This window comes from Aquarana catesbeiana, unplaced genomic scaffold, assembly GCF_042186555.1.
Source record: "Aquarana catesbeiana isolate 2022-GZ unplaced genomic scaffold, ASM4218655v1 unanchor233, whole genome shotgun sequence".
Classification (NCBI taxonomy): domain Eukaryota; kingdom Metazoa; phylum Chordata; class Amphibia; order Anura; family Ranidae; genus Aquarana; species Aquarana catesbeiana.
In genome coordinates this window covers 4,902,119-4,924,001 of record NW_027362661.1, presented here as the reverse complement: position 1 = coordinate 4,924,001, position 21,883 = coordinate 4,902,119, and the positions used below count along the sequence as shown (strand labels likewise).

The window sequence follows — 21,883 nt, the reverse complement described above, 5'->3', positions numbered from 1 at the left end:
ATAGACCATCTAGTCACAGATGTTAGCCTTATAAGACATGACATGGACAAATTTAGGTCCCGGTTCGCTGAGGCTGAAGGCCGCATCTCCCAACTAGAAGATGATACCAGAGCTGACTCCCGGGACCTCCGTGCCCTGCAATTGCAAGTGAAGGCCCTGCAAGAAAAGTCCATTGACACTGAGAACAGACTGAGGAGGAACAATATCCGTGTCATAGGTCTCCCTGAGAGAGCAGAGGGGTCTAAACCGGCTGAATTTGCAGAATCCTTCCTCCTATCTCTCCTAGATATCCCTGCCATGCCTCCTACATATGTAGTGGAGAGGGCCCACAGGGTTCCCCCTGCTCCCCCTGTACCTGGAGCCCCGCCGAGACCATTCCTCCTCAGGCTCCTGAATTACAGGGACCGGGATAAACTGCTCGCTGCAGCCAGGGAGAAGCAAGAATTGCGCTTCAACAATGCAAAAATAATGCTCTTTCCCGACTATTCCCCAGAGATACAGCAGAGACGCCGTTCGTTTACGGAAGCAAGACGACGCCTGAGAGACAAAGGGTTAAAATTCAGCTTACTTTACCCTAGCAAGCTTCGTGTGATTGATGGCGAAAGAGCTCACTTCTTCATGGATCCTGAGGCAGCTCTTTCCTGGCTGGATGGTCGTGGCTGAATGGCAGCTCTGTATCCCCAGGTACTGTGACTTGGCTTAATTAACCTGCAAGTTCCAATTCTCCTATTTTCTCCCCTTCCACTTGGTTTTTTCATCAATAATTTTTACATACCCTCGGGGTCGTGTTATCCGCTGCGGATCTCCGTTCTTTTAAAATTCTCAAAGGTCAAGTTGAAATCCTGATCGCATATCCATTGCATGGCAAGCTGATCCCATACGGGGGTTTTTTTGTTTTTCTTCATTGGACTTTTATTTTCTCCCCTCCCCCCCTTTTTCTTATGTCCCCTATTTCATTTCACAGCTCCAGTTTTGATAAATCATTCGCCATGTGTGTGAATTGAGCACTATATTGAGAGCTGGACTGCTCGCCCTCCAGTTGAGCGAACTATACAAACTTCCCCAACAGGATCTCCAAGGAAAAAACACCTACCTGCCCTCCTGTACCCCCCCTCCATCTGCCCCGGTTGTGGGTTCCTACCCCCCCTTACAAGATCACGGACTGGTCTGCAGTGAAATATTGCTGAGTGATAACCCTTAGACCTACAGTTAGAAGTTGTTTTTTTTTTTTTTTTTGGGTAAAACTATTCCCGCTCTCCTCCCCGGTTTTATTTTTTTGTTTCTTCCGGAGAGGAGATGGGAATTAGTAGGATAAGCACTCAGTGCTTGGGTCGTTTATGTTTTAGTTTGTTGTTTTTACTGTTAGTTGCTAAATGGTTGCTGCAGTGCGCAATTACTACCGCCACACGGTGTGGTTACTCAGGGATTTTGCTGTCTGTGAGTTGCTCTCCCATATGCCCCCCCTATCATTTTGTTCTACATCGGTTCCCTCTCTACACATGGCTACCTCCCTAACTGAAAAATTTACTGTCCTCTCATGGAACATCAGAGGCCTGAATTCCAAATTCAAGCGCGCACTATTAACTAAATACCTGAAACTCCACTCCCCTCATATTATTCTTCTCCAAGAGACTCACCTCACAGGCAGCAAGGTCCTGACCCTTAAAAAACCCTGGATACAAAGGTCCGTGCATGCTACATACTCCTCCTATGCAAGGGGAGTCTCAATACTAATTGCCAAAAAATTTCCATGTACAATTGAGGAAGTATGCACGGACCCCCAGGGTAAATTTGTTATTTTGGTGTTCAGACATTGGTCTCAGAGATATATTGTGATAAATATTTACATACCTCCACCCTTCTCTCCAAGCCTTCTCTATTCAGTCCTGGAAAAAGCTGCCCCCTTTTGCCCGGGGAAACTATTGATAATGGGGGATTTCAATGCTATTCTCTCCCCAGATATGGATAGACCTGCCCCTCCTAAAAGCCACAACTCTGATTTACTCTCCTGGGCACAGGCAATGGGCTTGGAGGAGATATGGAGATGGAGACACCCTGCCCTTAGGGCTTACTCGTGCTTCTCGGCTTCCCACAAAACTGCCTCGAGAATAGACTTGGCTTTCTCCAACCAATCGCTGCTAGCAGACGTAGTGGAGGCCTCCTACCTTCCCAGTGGCTTATCCGATCATAGCCCTCTGGTTGTGGAGTTCCGCTCGTCTGCATGTCGTGATGCGGCTTTGTGGAGGCTGGGAACACAGTGGATCTCTCACCCCGAGGTGGCTGATATTATTCCGCCCGGGTTGGTAGATTTTTGGGACCACAATAGGGAATCTTCATCTCCGCAAATAGTATGGGACACATTCAAGGCCTATGCCAGAGGCCTATACATTTCCGCCATAGCCAGTGTCAAGAAACAGCAGGGTCACCAAACTCAGCTACTCCAACAGTCAGTTGATGATCAGAGTGCAGTGTTTAGTGCAGACCCATCGCCCTCCCACTTTGATTCGCTTAATGCAGCTCAGAGTGCATTAAACCTACATATGTCAGAGGTCACCAGGCTAGACATACACAAAGGTAGACAACGGTTCTTTGAGCAAGGGGACAAGAACGGTCGGTTCTTGGCCATGATGGCCCAACATGACCATCCACTCACAGTTGTCTCCAGTCTACGTTCCTCAGAGGGAGACGTAGTGACGTCCCAGTCTGCAATATTGGAAGCTTTCGGTGCTTTTTATGGGAGGCTCTATGACTCTTCTCTCCCCTCCGATTTCCGACCCGAGTCACTACAGGACCTTTTGGATCCGCTGGCTCTCGGTTGGCTCTCGGATGCGGAGAGACAGTCACTAGTCCAGCCTTTTACGGCATTGGAGGTGTTAAATGTTATCTGCTCCTTCCCCACCGGTAAAGCACCAGGGCCAGACGGACTCCCAATTGATTTCTATCGAACTCACTGCGAGCTGCTGGCACCCATTCTAGCCCAACTGTATACTACCTGCTTGTCCAAGGGTGATTTACCCCAATCAATGCACCAGGCATATTTGACCCTAATTCATAAGCCCCCCAAAGACCCGGAGCTATGTGCATCATACAGACCGATCGCATTATTGAATAACGATCTTAAAATTCTAACCAAACTCCTAGCCTCTCGTCTTTATCCATTGTTGCCCTCAGTAATTGATCCCGACCAAACAGGTTTTATGCCCAAGAGGTCTACTGATGTAAATCTCAGAAGACTCTTCACAAATATCCATGCCCAGCATTGTAATTCGGGGACAAGGGCCATTGCTCTATTGGACATAGAAAAAGCTTTCGATACAGTGGAGTGGCCCTTTCTCTGGGAAACTCTCCGGAGGATGGGCTTTCCACTAAGGTTCATTTCGTGGTTACAAACGATATATAAGTGCCCCACCTCTTCGATACGTCTTGGCTCTAGTCTGTCATCTCCCTTCAGACTGTTTAGGGGAACTAGACAGGGCTGCCCTCTCTCCCCGGCCTTGTTCGCCATAGCCATTGAGCCAGTTGCTGAAGCCCTACGTACATCGCCCCATATCAAGGGGCTGCGTATTGGCTTGCTGGAGGAGAGGGTAGCCCTGTACGCAGACGATATGGTCCTTTTCCTTGCAGATGCTGGTCCGTCGCTCCAAGGAGCACTTTCAGTCCTAGACACATTCGCCGAGGTTACGGGTCTGAGAGTCAATTGGTCAAAATCCACCCTATTCCCAATAGACCAGGAGGCTAAGAACACCTCTCCCCCTGACTGCCCGTTGAGATGGGTAGACACCTTCAAATATCTTGGGGTTCAGGTCTCATCTCATGCCCAAGATTTCATTAAACTAAATCTCGACCCAGTGCTAGATGATATGAGACCCAAACTCAAATCATGGAGCAATTTACCTCTATCAGTCTGGGCTAGAGTAAATCTCCTCAAGATGAAAATTATTCCCAAATTCACCTACCTTTTTCGTCACTCCCCGCAGTGGATCCCCAAATCATTCTTCACCAAACTTAACCAAAAATTCTCGGATTTCTTGTGGGGCCCCACCCCACCTAGATACAAACTGTCTACCTTGATGAGGCCAACATCTCAGGGCGGCATGGCTTTCCCGGATTGTTATAAATATTTCTTAGCCTCACAATTAGTCACGGTGGTCTGGTGGTTAGTCCCTGACAAAACCAACGCGGCCTCAGCCTTGGAAGCTACAGTGGTGGGTTCCTGGGAGACCCTCCAGCTTTTAATACATAGAGGTCCACGCGCCCCACACCCACTAACCCCATCCATGCACACCACCCTGCGTGCATGGCGGACGGGTCTTACTATTGGAAAACACAAACACTCTGAACCCTCCCCCAACGCCCCATTATGGTCAAACCCCAATCTACCACATTTACTTAAACTCTCGGACCCCCAAATATGGACTAAATACGGCATTAAATTAATATCACATGTTATATCACAGTCTTCGTTGATTCCTTTTGATCTGCTATCCGTAATGTATAACTTACCGAAACACTACCAGTTTCGCTATTTTCAATTGGCACATGCATTTGCTGCCCAATTTCCTCACTCCTCTTGCACCCTGACTCAATCCGAGTTGGAAAAGACGCTCCGATACGGCTGCGCTGAAAAACCTACTTCGCGTTTGTATGCGCATCTGATCTTTGTGTCTTTGCCACCTCTAGATGGACTCTGGTCCCGTTGGCAACGCGATATCCCTGCGTTGGATGACGATGACTGGGATGACGTCTGGGATTTCCCCTTCAGGTCACTCGTTTCCATAAGAGACAGAGTAGTACAGTTTAAAATTGTCCATAGGGCCTATTTTACCCCACATAGATTACACCTGATGAACCCTCAGCATTCTCCGGAGTGTTGGAGATGTGGCATATCTCCAGGGGACTTCGCACACATCTTCTGGCACTGTCCAAGATTACAACAATACTGGAGAGAGGTACTAGATCTTACTAACAAGGTGGCCTCAACCAACCTTTCTCCGCTGATGGAGATATGTATACTGGGCTTGTTAGAAAATGTTGTTCCTACCATAGCCAAGCGCACTCTGATCAGTCTACTACTCTTCTATGCCAGGAAAAATATCGCAATGCAGTGGAAAAAACCTAACCCCCCATCAATTACGCAGTGGAAACATCTAGTTAATGGGAACCTCCCGCTATACAAAGACACATATGCTAACAGAGGTTGTCCTTTGAAATTTGACAAAGTCTGGCGCAAATGGATGGAAAAAATGAATATCACTCAATAAACATAGATTTACAGTAATTTTCAGGTCAAAATACTGATTAGCAATAGCGTGCTTCTAGACCCTACTGTCTGCAATTCCAGGATTGTATTTCCTACGATATTTAACTGACCATTTCCCGCTGAGGAGGACCATTTGTATACCCATATTACTGCTATGTAACCTGGCAACTCACGCTGTCGGAAGTTTTGTTTCACCAGATGTGGTGTTGATGTACTGTAGCAAATAAGTGTTACTGTTTGTTTGTCTCAAAATCTTAATAAAAATATATTTAAAAAAAAAAAAGTTCACAACACTAACACAATAGCAGCAGATTATTGTGAAAAAGTTAAGTTGAACTGTAGCTTGCTTCACTATTGTTCTGCTGCTGTGCTTATGCTTAATTGATAAATAATTCAGGTTCTCTGACAAAGTGACAAACGGAGCAGCTAAGATTGACTGTCTTCTGAAATGATTCAGTGTGTGTCTCTCTCTGCTAGCAAATGGTAAGTGAAAGTAAGTGAAAGTAAGTTGGCTGTACGTGTATACTTAGTTCTAGCTATTTTACTGCCCCTCCTCTTTGGTTACAATCAGCCAATAACATTCATCATCATCATTATTTTTATTTTACTTCCCCCACCCAATTCCAGCAATGCACATGTCTAATATACACAGCATATCCCCTTCTATATACACAGTATACCCCCTTCTATATACACAGCATACCCCCTTCTATATACACAGCATACCCCCTTCTATATACACAGCATACCCCCTTCTATATACACAGTATACCCCTTCTTTATACACAGTATACCTTTTTCTATATACACAGTATACCCCCTTCTATATACTGTACACAGTATACCTTCTTCTATATACACAGTATACCTCCTTCTATATACACAGTATACCTCCTTCTATATACACAGTATACCTCCTTCTATATACACAGTATACCTCCTTCTATATGCACAGTATACCTCCTTCTTTATACACAGTATACCTCCTTCTATATACACAGTATACCTCCTTCTATATACACAGTATACCTCCTTCTATATACACAGTATACCTCCTTCTATATACACAGTATACCCCCTTCTATATACACAGTATACCCCCTTCTATATACACAGTATACCCCCTTATAACAACAAGATCGTTCATTCTGCCAGCTTACTTTAGCTGAATGTAATATGTACTATATAGGTAATAGGTACTATGTATGTAATGTATACGTTGTAATTACGCCTGTTACCGCTGCAGGGATGAGGCGCTCTGGTGAGTGCAGACATAAGAGGGGGATATTGAAGAAGGAGGGGAGCAATAACAGTCACTTTATTTTGCACCACACGGATCACTTTTCATAGACTGTCATTAATTTTGGATCGGACACATGCTATCAAAACCCTTTTTCTTTTGGATCTATTAGTCATGAATATTTTTTGGGACTAATTGATGTATGTTTGGAAATAGCACATGTCACTTTGTGTGTTATTAGAGTACCAATGGAATTGATGCTGTTCTTGTTAAGCCAAAGGTGATTTAAAGAGTCATTGTAATCATTAGGTGAAGATTTTTTTGTTTGTTTGTTCACTTTTGCCGCATTTAAATCGAAAAAAATATAACATTTTCATTTCATCTGATTCAAAATTTATCAATTTGAACGTTTCAAATCGAAAAAAAAAATTGTAAATTGGAAGAAAAAAAAAGCAGGGCTGCGGAAATTAACGATTAATTCCTCGATTAATCGTTAATTTTTTTGATCGTTCAAAATTCTTTTGATTGGTACTCACGTCTCCTCCGGCTTCCGGGTCTTCGCGGAGTTCCGTCGGAGATGCGGTAACGTTACGGACATCAACATCACCGGACTCCTCCCCCCTTCCCCAAGTGCCTCCGTCTGCTAAAGAAGGGAAGGGAGGAGGAGTCCGGTGACGTCGATGTCCGTGACGTCACAGGACAGCCTTGACAGTGATGGTAAATATGGATGTGGTTAACTGGGATCATTCAGTGAGCTAAGTGTAGGCAAATTTGATAACCTCCGTTTTTAACATTGTTGTCCTTAGTGGCTGATAAGCTATGATATTTTTGCCATGTGGATTGGCTTTTGCCATTACGGCGGCGCTTGCTTTTGATTGACGTGTGACGTCCTAGCAATGCCCTGCTATGTTGGGCTTCGGCCGTTGCCATAACAACGGTGCTATTTAAATAGACTGTAGGGTGACGCCGTAGCCCTGCCCCGCTGAGGAAGTTATGATTGAACGTAACATGTACGCATGACGTCACCCGCTGCTGCCCTACGGAACTAACACGATCGTCGGCTTCACATGCTGTGTTTTTATCATCTTCATGTGAGTAGTTTGTGTTTGAACACAAAAATAAAATCTTATACTTAAGCGGTGAGCACTTAGATCTTTTCTTTCTACCCATGACCTGGTGTCCTTGCTGAGATCTAAGGAGACTTGAGAGAAGTTTATGGTCCGTGTTAACCCTTTTGATACCCGCTTGCATGACCACCTGTTTGCACAGGGGTCCATGCCATAAGGTGAGAGTGATTAGTTAGACCGGAGGTGGAGGGATTGTCACGCTACTGTGGACTGTTTCAGCAGTGGTGGAATAACTTGTGGATCTGGCTGTTTATCGTCTCTCTTAACTGTGAAGTTAAGTCATGGATTGTGGAAACTAACTAGTGTTGGGTGATTGTACATAGTGTATACCACATTTACCACTGACTAATGCAGAGTTGCAATGCAAGGAGATCAGCTAAAAGTAGTTCTGTATGTGCGTTATAATTAATCGAAATTAGTCGATTAAAAAAAAATAGCTTAATCGAACACGAAAATTTTAATCAGTAACAGCCCTAAAAAAAAAAAAGACAAAACTAACTCTGAATACGAACTGAACGAATCAACCAAATTTAACAAAACTAAATAATTAGATTAACAAAGCTAAACATTTAACCTAACCTTTTTTTAAGCAACCGGTACGAGTACCGATATATATTTTTGTCAGTACTCTCCGATGCCAATAATGCCGCATACACACGAGCGGACTTTACGGCAGACTTTGTCCGGCGGACTTTTCAACGGACTTTACGACGGACTTTCTAAATGAATTGACTTGCCTACACATGATCAACCAAAGTCCGTCGAATTCGTACGTGATGACGTACGACCGGACTAAAACAAGGAAGTTCATAGCCAGTAGCCAATAGCTGCCCTATTGTTGTTTTTTGTCCGTCGGACTAGCATACAGACAAGCGGACTTTTCGACCGGACTTGAGTCCGTCGAAAAGATTTGAGGACCAAGTATGCCGTAAAGTCCGGTCGTGTGTACGCGGCATTACTGATACCTATTGCTGGCAATTGTTTTATCTACACTTCAGCTGTCAGCAGGGGAATACCGCTGACAGCTGATTGAGTCATCGGTTAAGGACGCTGTGACCCCGCTCCCTAACAACCGGTAAGTGCCAGTATTCTTTTGTTTACATTTTAGCTGTCAGCGGGGGAAATCCTGCTGACAGATGAAAGAACCGAGCCTGAAGGTATCGTTTTTTTAGTATCAGTGTGTTTGTACAAGTACCGACACTCATGGAAATGCTTAGTATCAGCATCGGTATAAATAAAATTACTAGGAGGTCTATTCATTTATCTGCTACATACTTCCCATCTTTATATAAATGTCTCCTGGCATTTAAGGGTCTATTCATAAATAATGCATAGCAATTTCTCCTGGGAAAGTACATGTACATTCCTTCTCTGTGAATGGGAATTCTAATTTAATATTTTTAGGCTATTTGCTGAGGTGGTTATAAATTTTCCATTGATTTAAAATGGAAAAATATGCATTTAGTTGGCACTAATTCTAATGGTCAAATGCAATATTTTTGGTTTTATTTCAAGCTTAATATTGTTGGTTTAATTAACTTAATTTCCTTCAGTGTGTACTTTAGTCATGAGTGCATGAATATAACCTGTTATTAGTATTAAGCCATGCCTGACAAAGGAAACTAAGGGGTCTAATTACAGTATAGAAAATTAATTGGACAATCGTGACACGCATTTATTCAGCCATGAAAAATGTGGGCTGTATTTTAATTAACATAGTGATTTCCTATGATTGTCAGCTCCATCTAGTTGCCATAATACAGTATTTTTTCTGAAATAAATTCATCAGTAAACACAGCACGATACAACATTATGGCAACTAAATGGAGCCAATGATTACATGAAATTAAAAATGGCCAAAACTTGTCACAGTTGGGTGAATGCTGGTCACATTCCTTCAACAATTTATAGACCTCCAAGTGTTTGTGAAAGCTTACACCACAAAATGTACTCAGCCAATGGAAGGTAATGACTCCATTTTTATTTTTCTACCGCTATCAATAGCCAACACGGTACAACACTTCATCCATGTCTTTGGTGATCTCTGATCTCCTTATGAACTGTTTCTTACATGATGAAGATCAGCCATGGAGTATATCTGAGGGGTATATCAGGGTGTGCTTCTTCCCCACATGAGAGCTGTGATGTCCAGCAACATTCATATAGAAGGCATTTCCCACACTCAAGGCACTAATACACCTCGAGGGTTGTGTGGGATCCCTGATGTACAGGAAGACAGGACTTCAGTGAGGAACAATTCCTTCACTCAGGACAGGAAGGTGGCTTCTCCCCCCGTGTGAGATCTCTGATGTTTATAAAGATTCGACTTATCTGAAAAACATTTCCCACACTAAGAACAGGAATACAGCTTTTCCCCCGTGTGAGATCTCTGATGTGCGTTAAGATTGGATTTATCTAAAAAACATTTCCTGCACTCAGAACAAGAAAACGGCTTCTCCCTTGTGTGCGATTTCTGATGTTTAGAAAGACTGGACTTCTGTGAAAAACATTTCCCACACTCAGGACAGGAATACGGCTTCTCCCCTGTGTGAGATCTCTGATGTGTGTTAAGATAGAACTTCATTGAAAAACATTTCCCACACTCAGGACAGGAATATGGCTTCTCCCCTGTGTGAGATCTCTGATGTGTGTTAAGATGGGACTTCACTGAAAAACATTTCCCACACTCTGGACAGGAATACGGCTTCTCTCCTGTGTGAGATCTCTGATGTGTGTAAAGACTGGAATTACGTGAAAAACATTTCCCACACTCAGGACAGGAATACGGCTTCTCCCCCGTGTGAGATCTCTTATGTGCGTTAAGATTGGATTTATCTAAAAAACATTTCCCGCACTCAGAACAAGAAAGTGGTTTCTCCCCTGTGTGAGATCTCTGATGTATAGAAAGATGGGACTTCTGTGAAAAACATTTCCCACACTCAAGACAGGCATATGGCTTCTCTCCCGTGTGAGATCTCCGATGTGTGCAAAGACTGGAATTACGTGAAAAACACTTCCCGCACTCAGGACAGGAATACGGCTTCTCTCCTGTGTGAGATCTCTGATGTGCGTTAAGATTGGATTTATCTAAAAAACATTTCCTGCACTGAGAACAGGAAAGTGACTTCTCCCCCGTGTGCAATCTCTGATGTGTGTAAAGACTGGAATTATGTGAAAAACATTTTCCACACTTAGGACAGGAATACGGCTTCTCTCCTGTGTGAAATCTTTTATGCAGATCAAGATAGCATTTAAAATTGAAACACTTCCCGCATTCAGTACAGGAAAACCTCTTATCTGTTGGAAGGACGGCACCATCCCTCACAGTCTGAGGTTCCTCAGGATAAGAGGAATACGATGGTCCATCTACACTGTGTGGTGCCGGATGGACATTTGAGGTAGTCGGGTTTTCTCCTGGACTATACTGTGTGATGTCCTCATCTTCTACTTTACAGTCTGGAGACAAAGTGAGACAATCCTCTGAGGTTTTCCTCATCTCCCGTCCATCTACTAAAATAGAGATAAAAAGATTATTACTAGACATGAAGCCTCACAGCTTCACAGCCTGGTTCCCTACTGCACATGCGTGAGTTGCGCTGCGCATCCTCACTGGTCCCTGCTGTCTTCTGGGACCTGTGTGTCTCCCAGAAGACCGCAGGGGGGGCCGGACATGGTGTAGATCGCGGCGGCGATCTATGCCCGGAAGTGGGAGCAAATACCTGGATTAAAAAGGTATCTGCTCCCTCCCCCCCCCCTGAAAGGTGCCAAATGTGACATCGGAGGGGGGGGGGGAATCCGACCAGCGGAAGTTCCATTTTTGGATAGAACTCTGCTTTAACTGACAATTGCGCGGTCGTGCGAGGCTGCACCCAAACAAAAGTGACGTCCTTTTTTTCTCCTCAAATAGAGCTTTCTTTTGGTGGTATTTGATCACCTCTGCAGTTTTTATTTTTTGCGCTATAAACAAAAAAAAGCGACAATTTTGAAAAAAATATATATTTTTTTTATTTTTTGCTATAATACCGTGAATGGAATGGTTTAGATCAAAGCATATTCATGTGTTAGAATGGCCCAGTCAAAGTCCAGACCTAAATCCAATTGAGAATCTGTGGTAAGACATGACAATTGGTGTTCACAGACGCTCTCCATCCAATCTGACAGAGCTTGAGATATTTTGCAAAGAAGAATGGGCAAAAATGTCCCTCTCTAGATGTGCGCAAAGCTGGTAGAGACAACCCCAAAAAGACTTGCAGCTGTAATTGGTGGGTGGTTCCAGGCGGTTCTACAAAGTATTGACTCAGGGGGGCTGAATACAAATGCCCCCCACACTTTTCACATATTTATTTGTAAACAATGTTGAAAACCATTTATAAATTTTCCTTCCACCTCACAATTATGTGCCACTTTGTGTTGGTCTATCACATAAAATCCCAATAAAATACATTTATGTTTTTGGTTGTAACATGACAAAATGTGGGAAATTTCAAGGGGTGTGAATACTTTTTCAAGGCACTGTAAATTGTATGAGTGCTCAATATAACATTTGCAATCCTGGGTGGCTAATAAAAAACACATATATCATACAAACGTATAAAAAAGTGCTCAGTGTGCTTATTGTGCAAAAAGTGTCCATAATAACTGGATTATGGATTATACTCCGTATAATATATATATATATATATATATATATATATATATATATATATAAGAATCCACTGGTGTAAACCAAAAATAGTCACAGTTCAAAAAGTATAACTTCCAAAGTGACTTGTGCCTGGATAAACACTATCTCTTGGTGAAAAATTAGGTGAATTCCACACCTGCTCCCCTCTCGGTTCCACACTCACCAGAAAGATGTGCCCCTGCAGGTGTAAAGCGCATTCAAGCAGGGTCGTCTCTGGTGTCTTGTCTGGTGGTATCTCCTCTACCATGGTGGGTCTGGTCATTGGGTGCACTCACATATGGGTGGATGGAAAGAAATGCTTCTCAGAGCATGAATCCATAAAAATTCAATTTATTCGGATCAAAGTTTTAAAAATCGCACTCTCAATAGTACTGCAGGGTCAGAACAAATACCACAGCAATAGATCTGAGACACCTTGCGTTCCACAGACTGGAATCTCTGAAACCGGAAGTGACGTGATGGCTTTCTGGTGAGTGTGGAACTGAACAGAGAGCATGTGTGGAATTTTTCACCAAGAGATATTGTTTATCCAGGCACGAGTCACTTTGGAAGTTATTATACTTTTTGAACTGATTTTTTTGATATTTTTAGTTTACACAAGTGGATTCTTATATATATATATATATATATATATATATATATATATATATATATATATATATATATATATATATATATATATATATACGGAGTATAATCCAGTTATTATGGACAAATATTTTGTATGGACACTTTTTGCACTATAAGCATACTGAGCACTTTATTATAAGTTTGTATGATTTATGTGTATTTTTTAGTTTATGGAACTTATTAGCCATCCAGGATTGCAAATGTTATATTGCGCACTCATACGATTTAACACTAATAATGTGTGTGTGTGGTTTGTAATTTGAAGAGATAGGATCCATTATTAGACGGTTTATTTATGCTTCCAACTTTTTTAACACAACCACTTATTAGATGTAGGCAGCGTCATTTTATCTCCCCTTTCCTTGTATCTTTCCTACCAACTCTTTGGAGCTTTGGTTTTTGTTTTGTTATTTTTTGAAAGCCCATGGTGTGTAAGCACACTCAAAAACTTCACCCGGGGCCGGAGGGCCTGGTCATTGTTTCACACAATGACCACTTTTCACTCTCCTCTCCACTTCCTTCCTTCTCTTTCTTTTATTTAAGCCCTTTGTTTGTCACTTTTTGTATTTTTGTTTTTGTACACGTTTTTGCACGTGTGATTGGTAGGGTGCAGGTCCTCGGGCCTGCCCTGAAAGCCTTGGGAGGGGGGTGGACATGGCCTTCTGGCTTAGTTCACCCTCTCTCATGGGGTCTCCCTTCGGGGAAGCCCCACTTAGTACTTGGATGGATCTGTTTAGGAAGAAGAGAATGGAGTCCGTCTGGTTTCGGCCAGGTGGACCAAGTGTAAGTACCCCAGTTCCCGTCTGGAGCCTAACGCCCCGGGGGATCAGGGCAAGACCCTCTGATTTTAGAGGGCTTGTGTACACCCGTTGCACGTTTTTGTGTTTCACTCTGTGGAGCTTTGTGGGCAGGCAGCAGCCACACCTGTTTTACCATAGTGCAGAAAATAACTTATTTCAACATACCCCAGGTGCCTAGGTCTAGTAACGCTTATGGTGAAAATCAACATTTTGCTGCCAATTGAGCCTCAGAATCTCCATAAATCCAGTCTATATACATAAATTGTGACAAGTTGCAGTTACATGAGACAAGTTGCAGAGGTCCCACACCGCTGCCTCCCATCTCCTGAGACTGCACTCAGTGACTTGGGTCTGAGACTATACAGACATATCCCTCCACCCGGCACAGCCAGCAAACAACAGAACAAGTAATCCTGGGAGAATTGTTCTGTCAGAGATCTTGCCAGAAGACCCAAAGCACATTCCCCAGGTGTCTAGGTCTAGTAACATCTATGGTGAAAATCAACATTTTGCTGCCAGTTGAGCCCCAGAATCTCCATAAATCCAGTCTAGGTACATAAATTGTGTCTGCAGCACAGAGAAAGAAGATTATCGGAGAGAAATACAGGAATACAGGACGGGGAACACAGCTCAGGAAAGTGACCAGGGGATTACAGACTGATATCACCCAGTCCCCGCCCTACTCTGGACCAATCAGTGAGCAGTATGGGTGGAGGAATGTATTTAGTGTTAATGACCCACCTGTGCTGATCTCTGTAGGAGTGTCCTCTTCTATAAATGTCCTCGTTATTCCATCCTCCTCCATAGACTGCTGATCATCCCTCACATACCTCTCTTCTTCTTCTGCTTTAACCTCAAATTCTATATCGATTGGATCTCCACTCTAAATCAAGAAAATGAGAGACAATATCATCTGTAAACCATAAGCATACATAAAAAAATCCACACATCATCACTATGAGTCCATAATCTAGATGCTTCAGCCCACCAACCTTATAACAGTGAGGGATGGTGTGATCTTCCTGTGTAGAATCCCGGGAATACAGAGGATGAAGACATCTCTCTGGTGGGTTCCTGGTATTAGGTGACTCCATCACTCCATCCTCCTCATTATACTCTTTCTTAAGATCAATATCATCATCCCCGAGGTTTCCACTCTGAATATATAATAAAACATTTATTGTAATAAACATGCTGTGTATAAATCAGAACTACCAATAATTGTCAATCATCTACCTGATGATGGTGAGGGATGGTGTGATCTTCCTGTGTGGAATCCCGGGAATACAGAGGATGGGGACATCTCTCTGGTGGGTTTCTGTAGCTGGATGACTCCACCATGGTGTCCTGGTATAGATCTTTGTGTTCTTTTAGAAACTCTGACTCCTCCATCATCCCATCCTCATCATCCTTCTCTTTTATCCCTTCTTTAACCTGAACTTTAGAATCTCTCAGATTTTCACTCTGAATATATAATAAAAATGACATCAATTGTAACAATGCAGATAATGTACAGATCCTAATGATACTATCAGTGATTGTTCCTCATCTACCTGATGATGGTGAGGGATGGTGTGACCTTCCTGTGTGGAATCCCAGGAATACAGAGGACGGGGACATCTCTCTGGTGGGTTCCCATTACTAGATCCATCCATCCAATGATACAGTCACTATCCAGACACATCCCTTGTCTGTCCCAGAATTCCCAGCACCGCTCACCTCTCCTGTCAGCAGCTCCATCATCTTCTTGGTGACTTCTAGAATCTTCTGCATGTTGTGTCTCTCAGGTTTTAGGGAGTCACATGGAGGCACTGTGATGGTCATACGATCTCTTGACTTCAGAGGAGGAAATCTCTATATTGAGGAACCAATAGGAATATCATGTTAGAATCCCAGAATCCTCCTCACCTCTCTGGTCAGGTCTACATTTTATTAATAGAGATAAGAGTGATGTCATGTGACCTCCCAGAATCCTCCTCACCTCTCGGTCAGGTCTACATTTTATTAATAGAGATAAGAGTGATGTCATGTGACCTCCCAGAATCCTCCTCACCTCTCCGGTCAGGTCTGTGTTTTATTAATAGAGATAAGAGTGATGTCATGTGACCTCCCAGAATCCTCCTCACCTCTCGGTCAGGTCTACATTTTATTAATAGAGATAAGAGTGATGTCATGTGACCTCCCAGAATCCTCCTCACCTCTCCGGTCAGGTCTGTGTTTTATTAATAGAGATAAGAGTGATGTCATGTGACCTCTCAGAATCCTCCTCACCTCTCCGGTCAGCAGGTAGATGATCTCCAGGGTGAGGTTTAGTATCTTCTCAGTCATGTGACTCCGGTCCTCCTCCATCCTCATTGGTGTCCTCTATGAAGGTTTCCCTGTAGATAGATACCATTGAAAAATTATCCGGATTGATATTGATTGTTCAACGTCTATGTTAACTCCGTGGTCTTTATGTTTTCTGTGCTTTGTTTCTGGTCTCGTTTTATTTAGTTTTGGAACTTTATAGACATAATAACAAATAGGATCTTCTGACTTCTTGAACAGTTTTGCTCTGAGGCACTGCTGGGGGTCATGGTAAAATCAGTGTGATGTCATAGAATGTGTTGATTCTGGGTGGAGGGACAGTGGGGGAGGAGCTGTGAGGTCAGTGTGATAACAAAGGACATATTGACTCTCGATGAAGGGACATTTGGATGGGGAGATATATGAGGCTCCCGTGCAAACCAATTCATTATTTCTGGGTGTGTCCTACCTCTCCTAAACTGAAGAGTGAACTTTACCATACAGAAATCTGTCAGGAATCTGTGAAAGTAAGCTCTCATGTGATCAGGTGACGTGCGGAGGAACCGAGTGTAAATACCAGACAATTTTTTCCAGAGCTCCTAATTATTATACAGGATTTATATAGCTCTGACAGTTTACTCAGCACTTTACAACATGAGGGTAGACAGTACAATTACAATACAGTTTAATACAGTAGGAGGGCCCTGTTCATTCGAGCTTACAATCTAAGAGGGAGGGTCAAGACATACAAAAATGTAATAACTGTGGGGGATGGGCTGATGGAGAAAATAATGTTAGATTAAAATTAGAAGAAAAGAGGTTTAACCTTAAACTACGTAGAGGGTTCTTTACTGTAAGAGCGGTAAGGATGTGGAATTCCCTTCCACAGGCGGTGGTCTCAGCGGGGGGCATCGATTAGCTTCAAGAAACTATTAGATAAGCACCTGAATGACCACAACATACAGGGATATATAATGTAATACTGACACATAATCACACACATAGGTTGGACTTGTGTCTTTTTTCAACCTCACCTACTATGTAACTATGTAATGTAAAGCTGTTAGGTGGGGGCTGAATAGGCCTCTCTGAAGAAATTAGTTCTCAGGGATCATCTGAAAGTGAATAGAGTAGGAGACAGACAGATTGGGGTAGGGAATTCCAAAGAATGGAAGAGGCTTGGGAGAAGTCCTGGAGGTGAGTGTGGGATGAGGTGACCTGGGAGCTAGAGGGCAGGAGGTCTTGGGAGGAGCGAAGAGAATGATTAGGTTGGTCTTTTGAGACTAGGTTAGTGATGTAGCTGGGGGCCAGGTTGTGGATGGCTTTGTAAAGTCTTGTTAGTATTTTGAATTTAATTGGTTGGGTGAGTGGCAGCCAATGAAGGGATTGGAAGAGAGGAGTAGCAGACGCTGAGCGGTTGGTAAGGTGGATGAGTCTGGCAGAAGCATTCATGACAGACTGAAGGGGGGAGGAGCCTATGTAAAGGTAAGCCAATGAGGAAGGAGTTGCAGTAGTTGAGGTGAGAGATGACCAGGGAGTGAACTAGGAGCTTTGTGGTGTCATTGATTAGGAAGGGGCGTATCTTGAAGATGTTGAGGAAGCAAGATTTGGGCAGTGATTGGATGTGGAGCGAAAAGGATAGTTCAGAGTCAAGGATTACACCTAGCACCTAGGCATGCGGGGACGGGTAGATGGTTGAGCTGTTGATTATGACAGAGAAATCAGGGGAAGAGGCATGTGGGGGAGGAAATATTATGAGCTCAGTTTTGGATAGATTAAGTTTGAGGATTTGTGTGAGATCTAGGCTGATATGTCTGTTAGTAAATTAGTGATGCATGAGGAGATTGATGTTGTAAGGTGAGATGGATTTGGGTGTCATTGGCATAGAAATGGTATTGAAAGCCATGACCCAGGGAGGAGGTGTAGATGGAGAAAAGAAGAGGTCCAAGAACAGAACCTTGGGGGACCCCGATCGAGAAAGGAAGAGGAGAAGAGGGAGTAGAATTGTAAGTGACACTGAAGGTGCGGTGGGATAGTTAGGATGAGAACCATCGAAGAGCACAGTCATGGAGGCCAAAGGTGTGAAGGTTTTGTGAGGAGGAGGGGGTGGTCAACCATATCAAAGGCAGAAGAGAGGTCCTGGAGGGGTAATGTAGAATAGGGTCTGTTGGTTTTAGCCATTAGCAGGTAATTTGTGAGTTTTGGGAGAGCAGCGCTTCTGTGGAGTGTTGAGGGCGAAATCCAAACTGAAGGAAATCCAGGCAGAGCTTGAAGTGCATATCACTTGTATAAAGAATCACTTAGAGAGAGAATCACTAAAGGAAAAAACCCCAGCAATGTGCAACAACCCCCCCCCCCCCCCCGGTTCAGCAGGGATCGGTCACATTTCCATCCATGTGTGGTCACTGCCGGATAAAAGTCACTCCATCAGCGGCTGCAGCCAATAGCTTCATCACTGATCTGTGTATTCTGAGAGCGGAGGAGCGCCCCCCATTGTCAGAATACAATAGTGCAGCGGGGAGGATTCCCCCATCCCCCTCCAATGTGTGGATGGGGGAATCACTTCCGTTTTTTCCTCTCATCCCGCTGGATGAACGATAAAACTAAACCATGTATGGCCAGCTTTGGAAGGAAGATATATTAATCATCAACTGATCCCCCTGAAGGGGTTAATCTACATATTACCTCCTCTGCCGCCAAATTCTACAGTGTCTTCTCTCTACGTCCTTCCAAATGGAATATCCTGTCTGAATCTGACATCACTTCCTGTCTGTATTCCATAGAGACTTCCTGTCTGGGTAGAAGTGAGATCACCACCTTGTGGAGCTCAGAGGAACTGCAGCCCCGAGAAACATCTCGTAGTGTGAACACGGCCTTGTGCAGTGTGTGTATGTACTGTATATCCTTCAGGTACAAACAAGGCCAAGGATAAATCCAAGGGAAAAACCAAGCTTAACTTACCGTCCAGCCCGCAGACAACCAAATAACCTGTCTAACAGTATGCGTTAAAAGCAGGGGTTTAGTCTGCACACATTTGAAAATGCAGGCGTAAGCCACAGAGCCTCGTCAAGGCACCCTGGTATCTGTGGATTAGGATTTTTTTTGGGGGAAAAAAAAATAAGTTAATTGAAGTAGATGCTAAGTGGAAGCAGTGGACTTGCAGAGAACACTATATTGAGCACAAAATATTGTATGATTACATGAATTTGCACAGATTTCTAGTTTATTTAACCCCTTCAATACTGGGCACTTTCCCCCCCATCATGCCCAGGACAATTTTTAGCTTTCAGCGCTGTCGCACTTTGAATGACAATTCCACGGTCATGCTACACTGTACCCAAACTAATTTTTTTGGCATTTTCTTCCCACAAATAAAGCTTTCTTTTGGTGGCATTTGATCACCTCTGCGGTTTTTAATTTTTGTGCTATAAACAAAAAAAACCCCGACAATTTAAGAAAAAAAAACTGATGGGCACTGATAGGCAACACTGGCGGCACTGATAGGTGGCACTGGATAGGCAGCACTGATGAGGAGCTACCGACAGGCATTACTGAGTGGCACTGATTGGCACTTTGATGGGGCACTGACAGGCACTACTGATAGGGCGCTGATTGGCATTTTTTTGGGCACTGATCAGCACTGACATACGTTTTTTATGGGCTGGCAGGTGTTGGGCACTGATTGGCAGCTGATGGGCACCTTTTGATGGGGGTTGTGCTGATAATCAATGTGCTGATTATCAGCATGGACCCCCCCTCTGACAGGGAGAGCCGCCGATCGGCTCTCCCTGTCAGCGTGAACTGAGGAAAGCAGTTTACCAGCACTTCCTGGTTCACGCAATGATCAGCTGTGATTGGTCACAGCTGATCACGTCAGAGGCTTCATATCGCGATCGGAGGTGCGGTGTGTCATACTGACACACCGCACCTCTGATCGCCGCGCTGCACGCCGGCTCTGTTATCCTGATCGCCTCATTTGACATGATCAGGATAACTAAACCACTTTGCCGTCATTCTTCTATATGGGGGGCAGCAAGTTTTTTAATATAGCAGCAAATATTATGAGATTAAAGAAATAGGTGCAAAGTGAAAGCAGTGGATCTGCAGGGAACAGCATATTGCGCACAAAGCACTTTATGTTGTATATGAATTTGCACATGGATCAGTTTACTTCATTTATTGATAAACACCATAAGATGAATGAAGTAGGTGTAAAGTGGAAGCAGTAGATCCGCAGAGAATATTATTTGAGCCCCTAGCACTTTATATATGAATGTCTCCACATATTTTAGTGTATTTGTGATGATTTATGTGCACACACAATAGGACAGCGCTGTGACACATAATGCTCTTCTAGTTGATAAAGGGAATACTTACCTTTGTTACAGTAGCAGTCCGGTATAAGTTATTTTTGTAGGTATTTGAGTTGTTACACATAGCGCGGGTTTTATTCTATTTATATTGGTGACATCATTGCCCAAATCTGGGGATCAGGAGCCATTTCCACCCTTTACTCTCGGCTGGGGTTCTTTGTATCCATATAACAGATGTTCTACATGACTAAATCTGCAATCAATTTTACTGCAAAATCAAAGGGGCCAAAATGTCTCCCCCCCGAGCAGTAATATATTTCTATCCCCCTTGGTGGGAGAGGAGTTGACCCATCTATAAGGATATACATACCTCCCAACTTTTGAAGTTTAGAATGAGGGACATTTAGGGGAGAGACTGACCTGTGGCGAGCGTAGCGCGCTGTGGGCGAAAAGTGTGTTTTAAAAGTGGGTGTGGGTAAATTCTGATGGCCGGGAGGGGACAATCTGGCATCCCCTGTGTACCTCTACCACTACCCCCTTTAGCTACACAGGCAGCACCTGGGGGTGTAAACATACTGCGTCCACAATGCTTTGCTTCACACTCTGTGGTGCTGCTCTGCAAGTGCCCCACGCCTGTGTACAATGCACATGGTTGCAACATGCTAGTGGGGGGCTGAAGTGGTTAAAGTAGGTGGTGAAGAGGCGATACAACGCCTCTTTATTGTCTGTCAAATGCTCTCTGAAAAGCAATCCAAATGCTGATCACTCTTCAGAGACCAAAGTGTGAACAAACCCTCAATCATCTATTTTTCTTTTTTGTTCGTTTTTATAGTTTTTAGGGAGTTTTTTTTTTCCACATTTAACAGCACTAATGTTGGGTTTTGGTGAAATATCAGGGGTCTAAACAGTCTCATTTTTGAGACGGAGAAAGGGACTGAGGACAGAGATTCCTTGGTCCCTTTCTCTGCAGCCTCCGTTGCACTGGAGAGTTAATGAACAGATTTTCAGATTTTCTTTCCTCATACTGACAGCATGAGGAGAGGAGAGCCGATAACCGGTTTATCTTAAAAAGACATATACACTGATAATTAGGGCAGTCCCAACATTGCCCACCAGTGCTGCCAATCAGTGCCTCCTCATCAGTTACCTATCAGTGCCACCTACCAGTGCTGCCTATCAGAGTCCATCAGTGCCACCTCATTAGTGTCCATCAGTGCTGCCTATCCGAGTCCATCAACGCCACCTCATTAGTGACGATCAGTCGCACCTCATAAGAGCCCATCAGTGCCACCTCATTAGTGACGATCAGTCGCACCTCATAAGAGCCCATCAGTGCTGCCCATAAGAGTCCATCAGTGCCACCTCATTAGTGACGATTAGTCGCACCTCATTAGTGTCCATCAGTGCCGCCCATAAGAGTCCATCAGTGCCACCTCATTAGTGACGATCAGTCGCACCTCATAAGAGTCCATCAGTGCCACCTCATTAGTGACGATCAGTCGCACCTCATAAGAGCCCATCAGTGCTGCCCATAAGAGTCCAT

At 43.7% G+C, this 21,883-nt stretch overlaps 1 protein-coding gene across 1 annotated transcript in view; it reads right to left on the bottom strand.

Moving 5' to 3' along the window:
• Positions 1 to 21,883, bottom strand: part of LOC141121906 (uncharacterized) — an 89,799-nt gene that overhangs the window by 49,719 nt on the left and 18,197 nt on the right. The window contains 2 exon segments of the mRNA XM_073611662.1: positions 9,912 to 11,137; positions 14,483 to 14,624. Coding sequence (XP_073467763.1) covers positions 9,912 to 11,137; positions 14,483 to 14,624 — 1,368 coding nt within the window.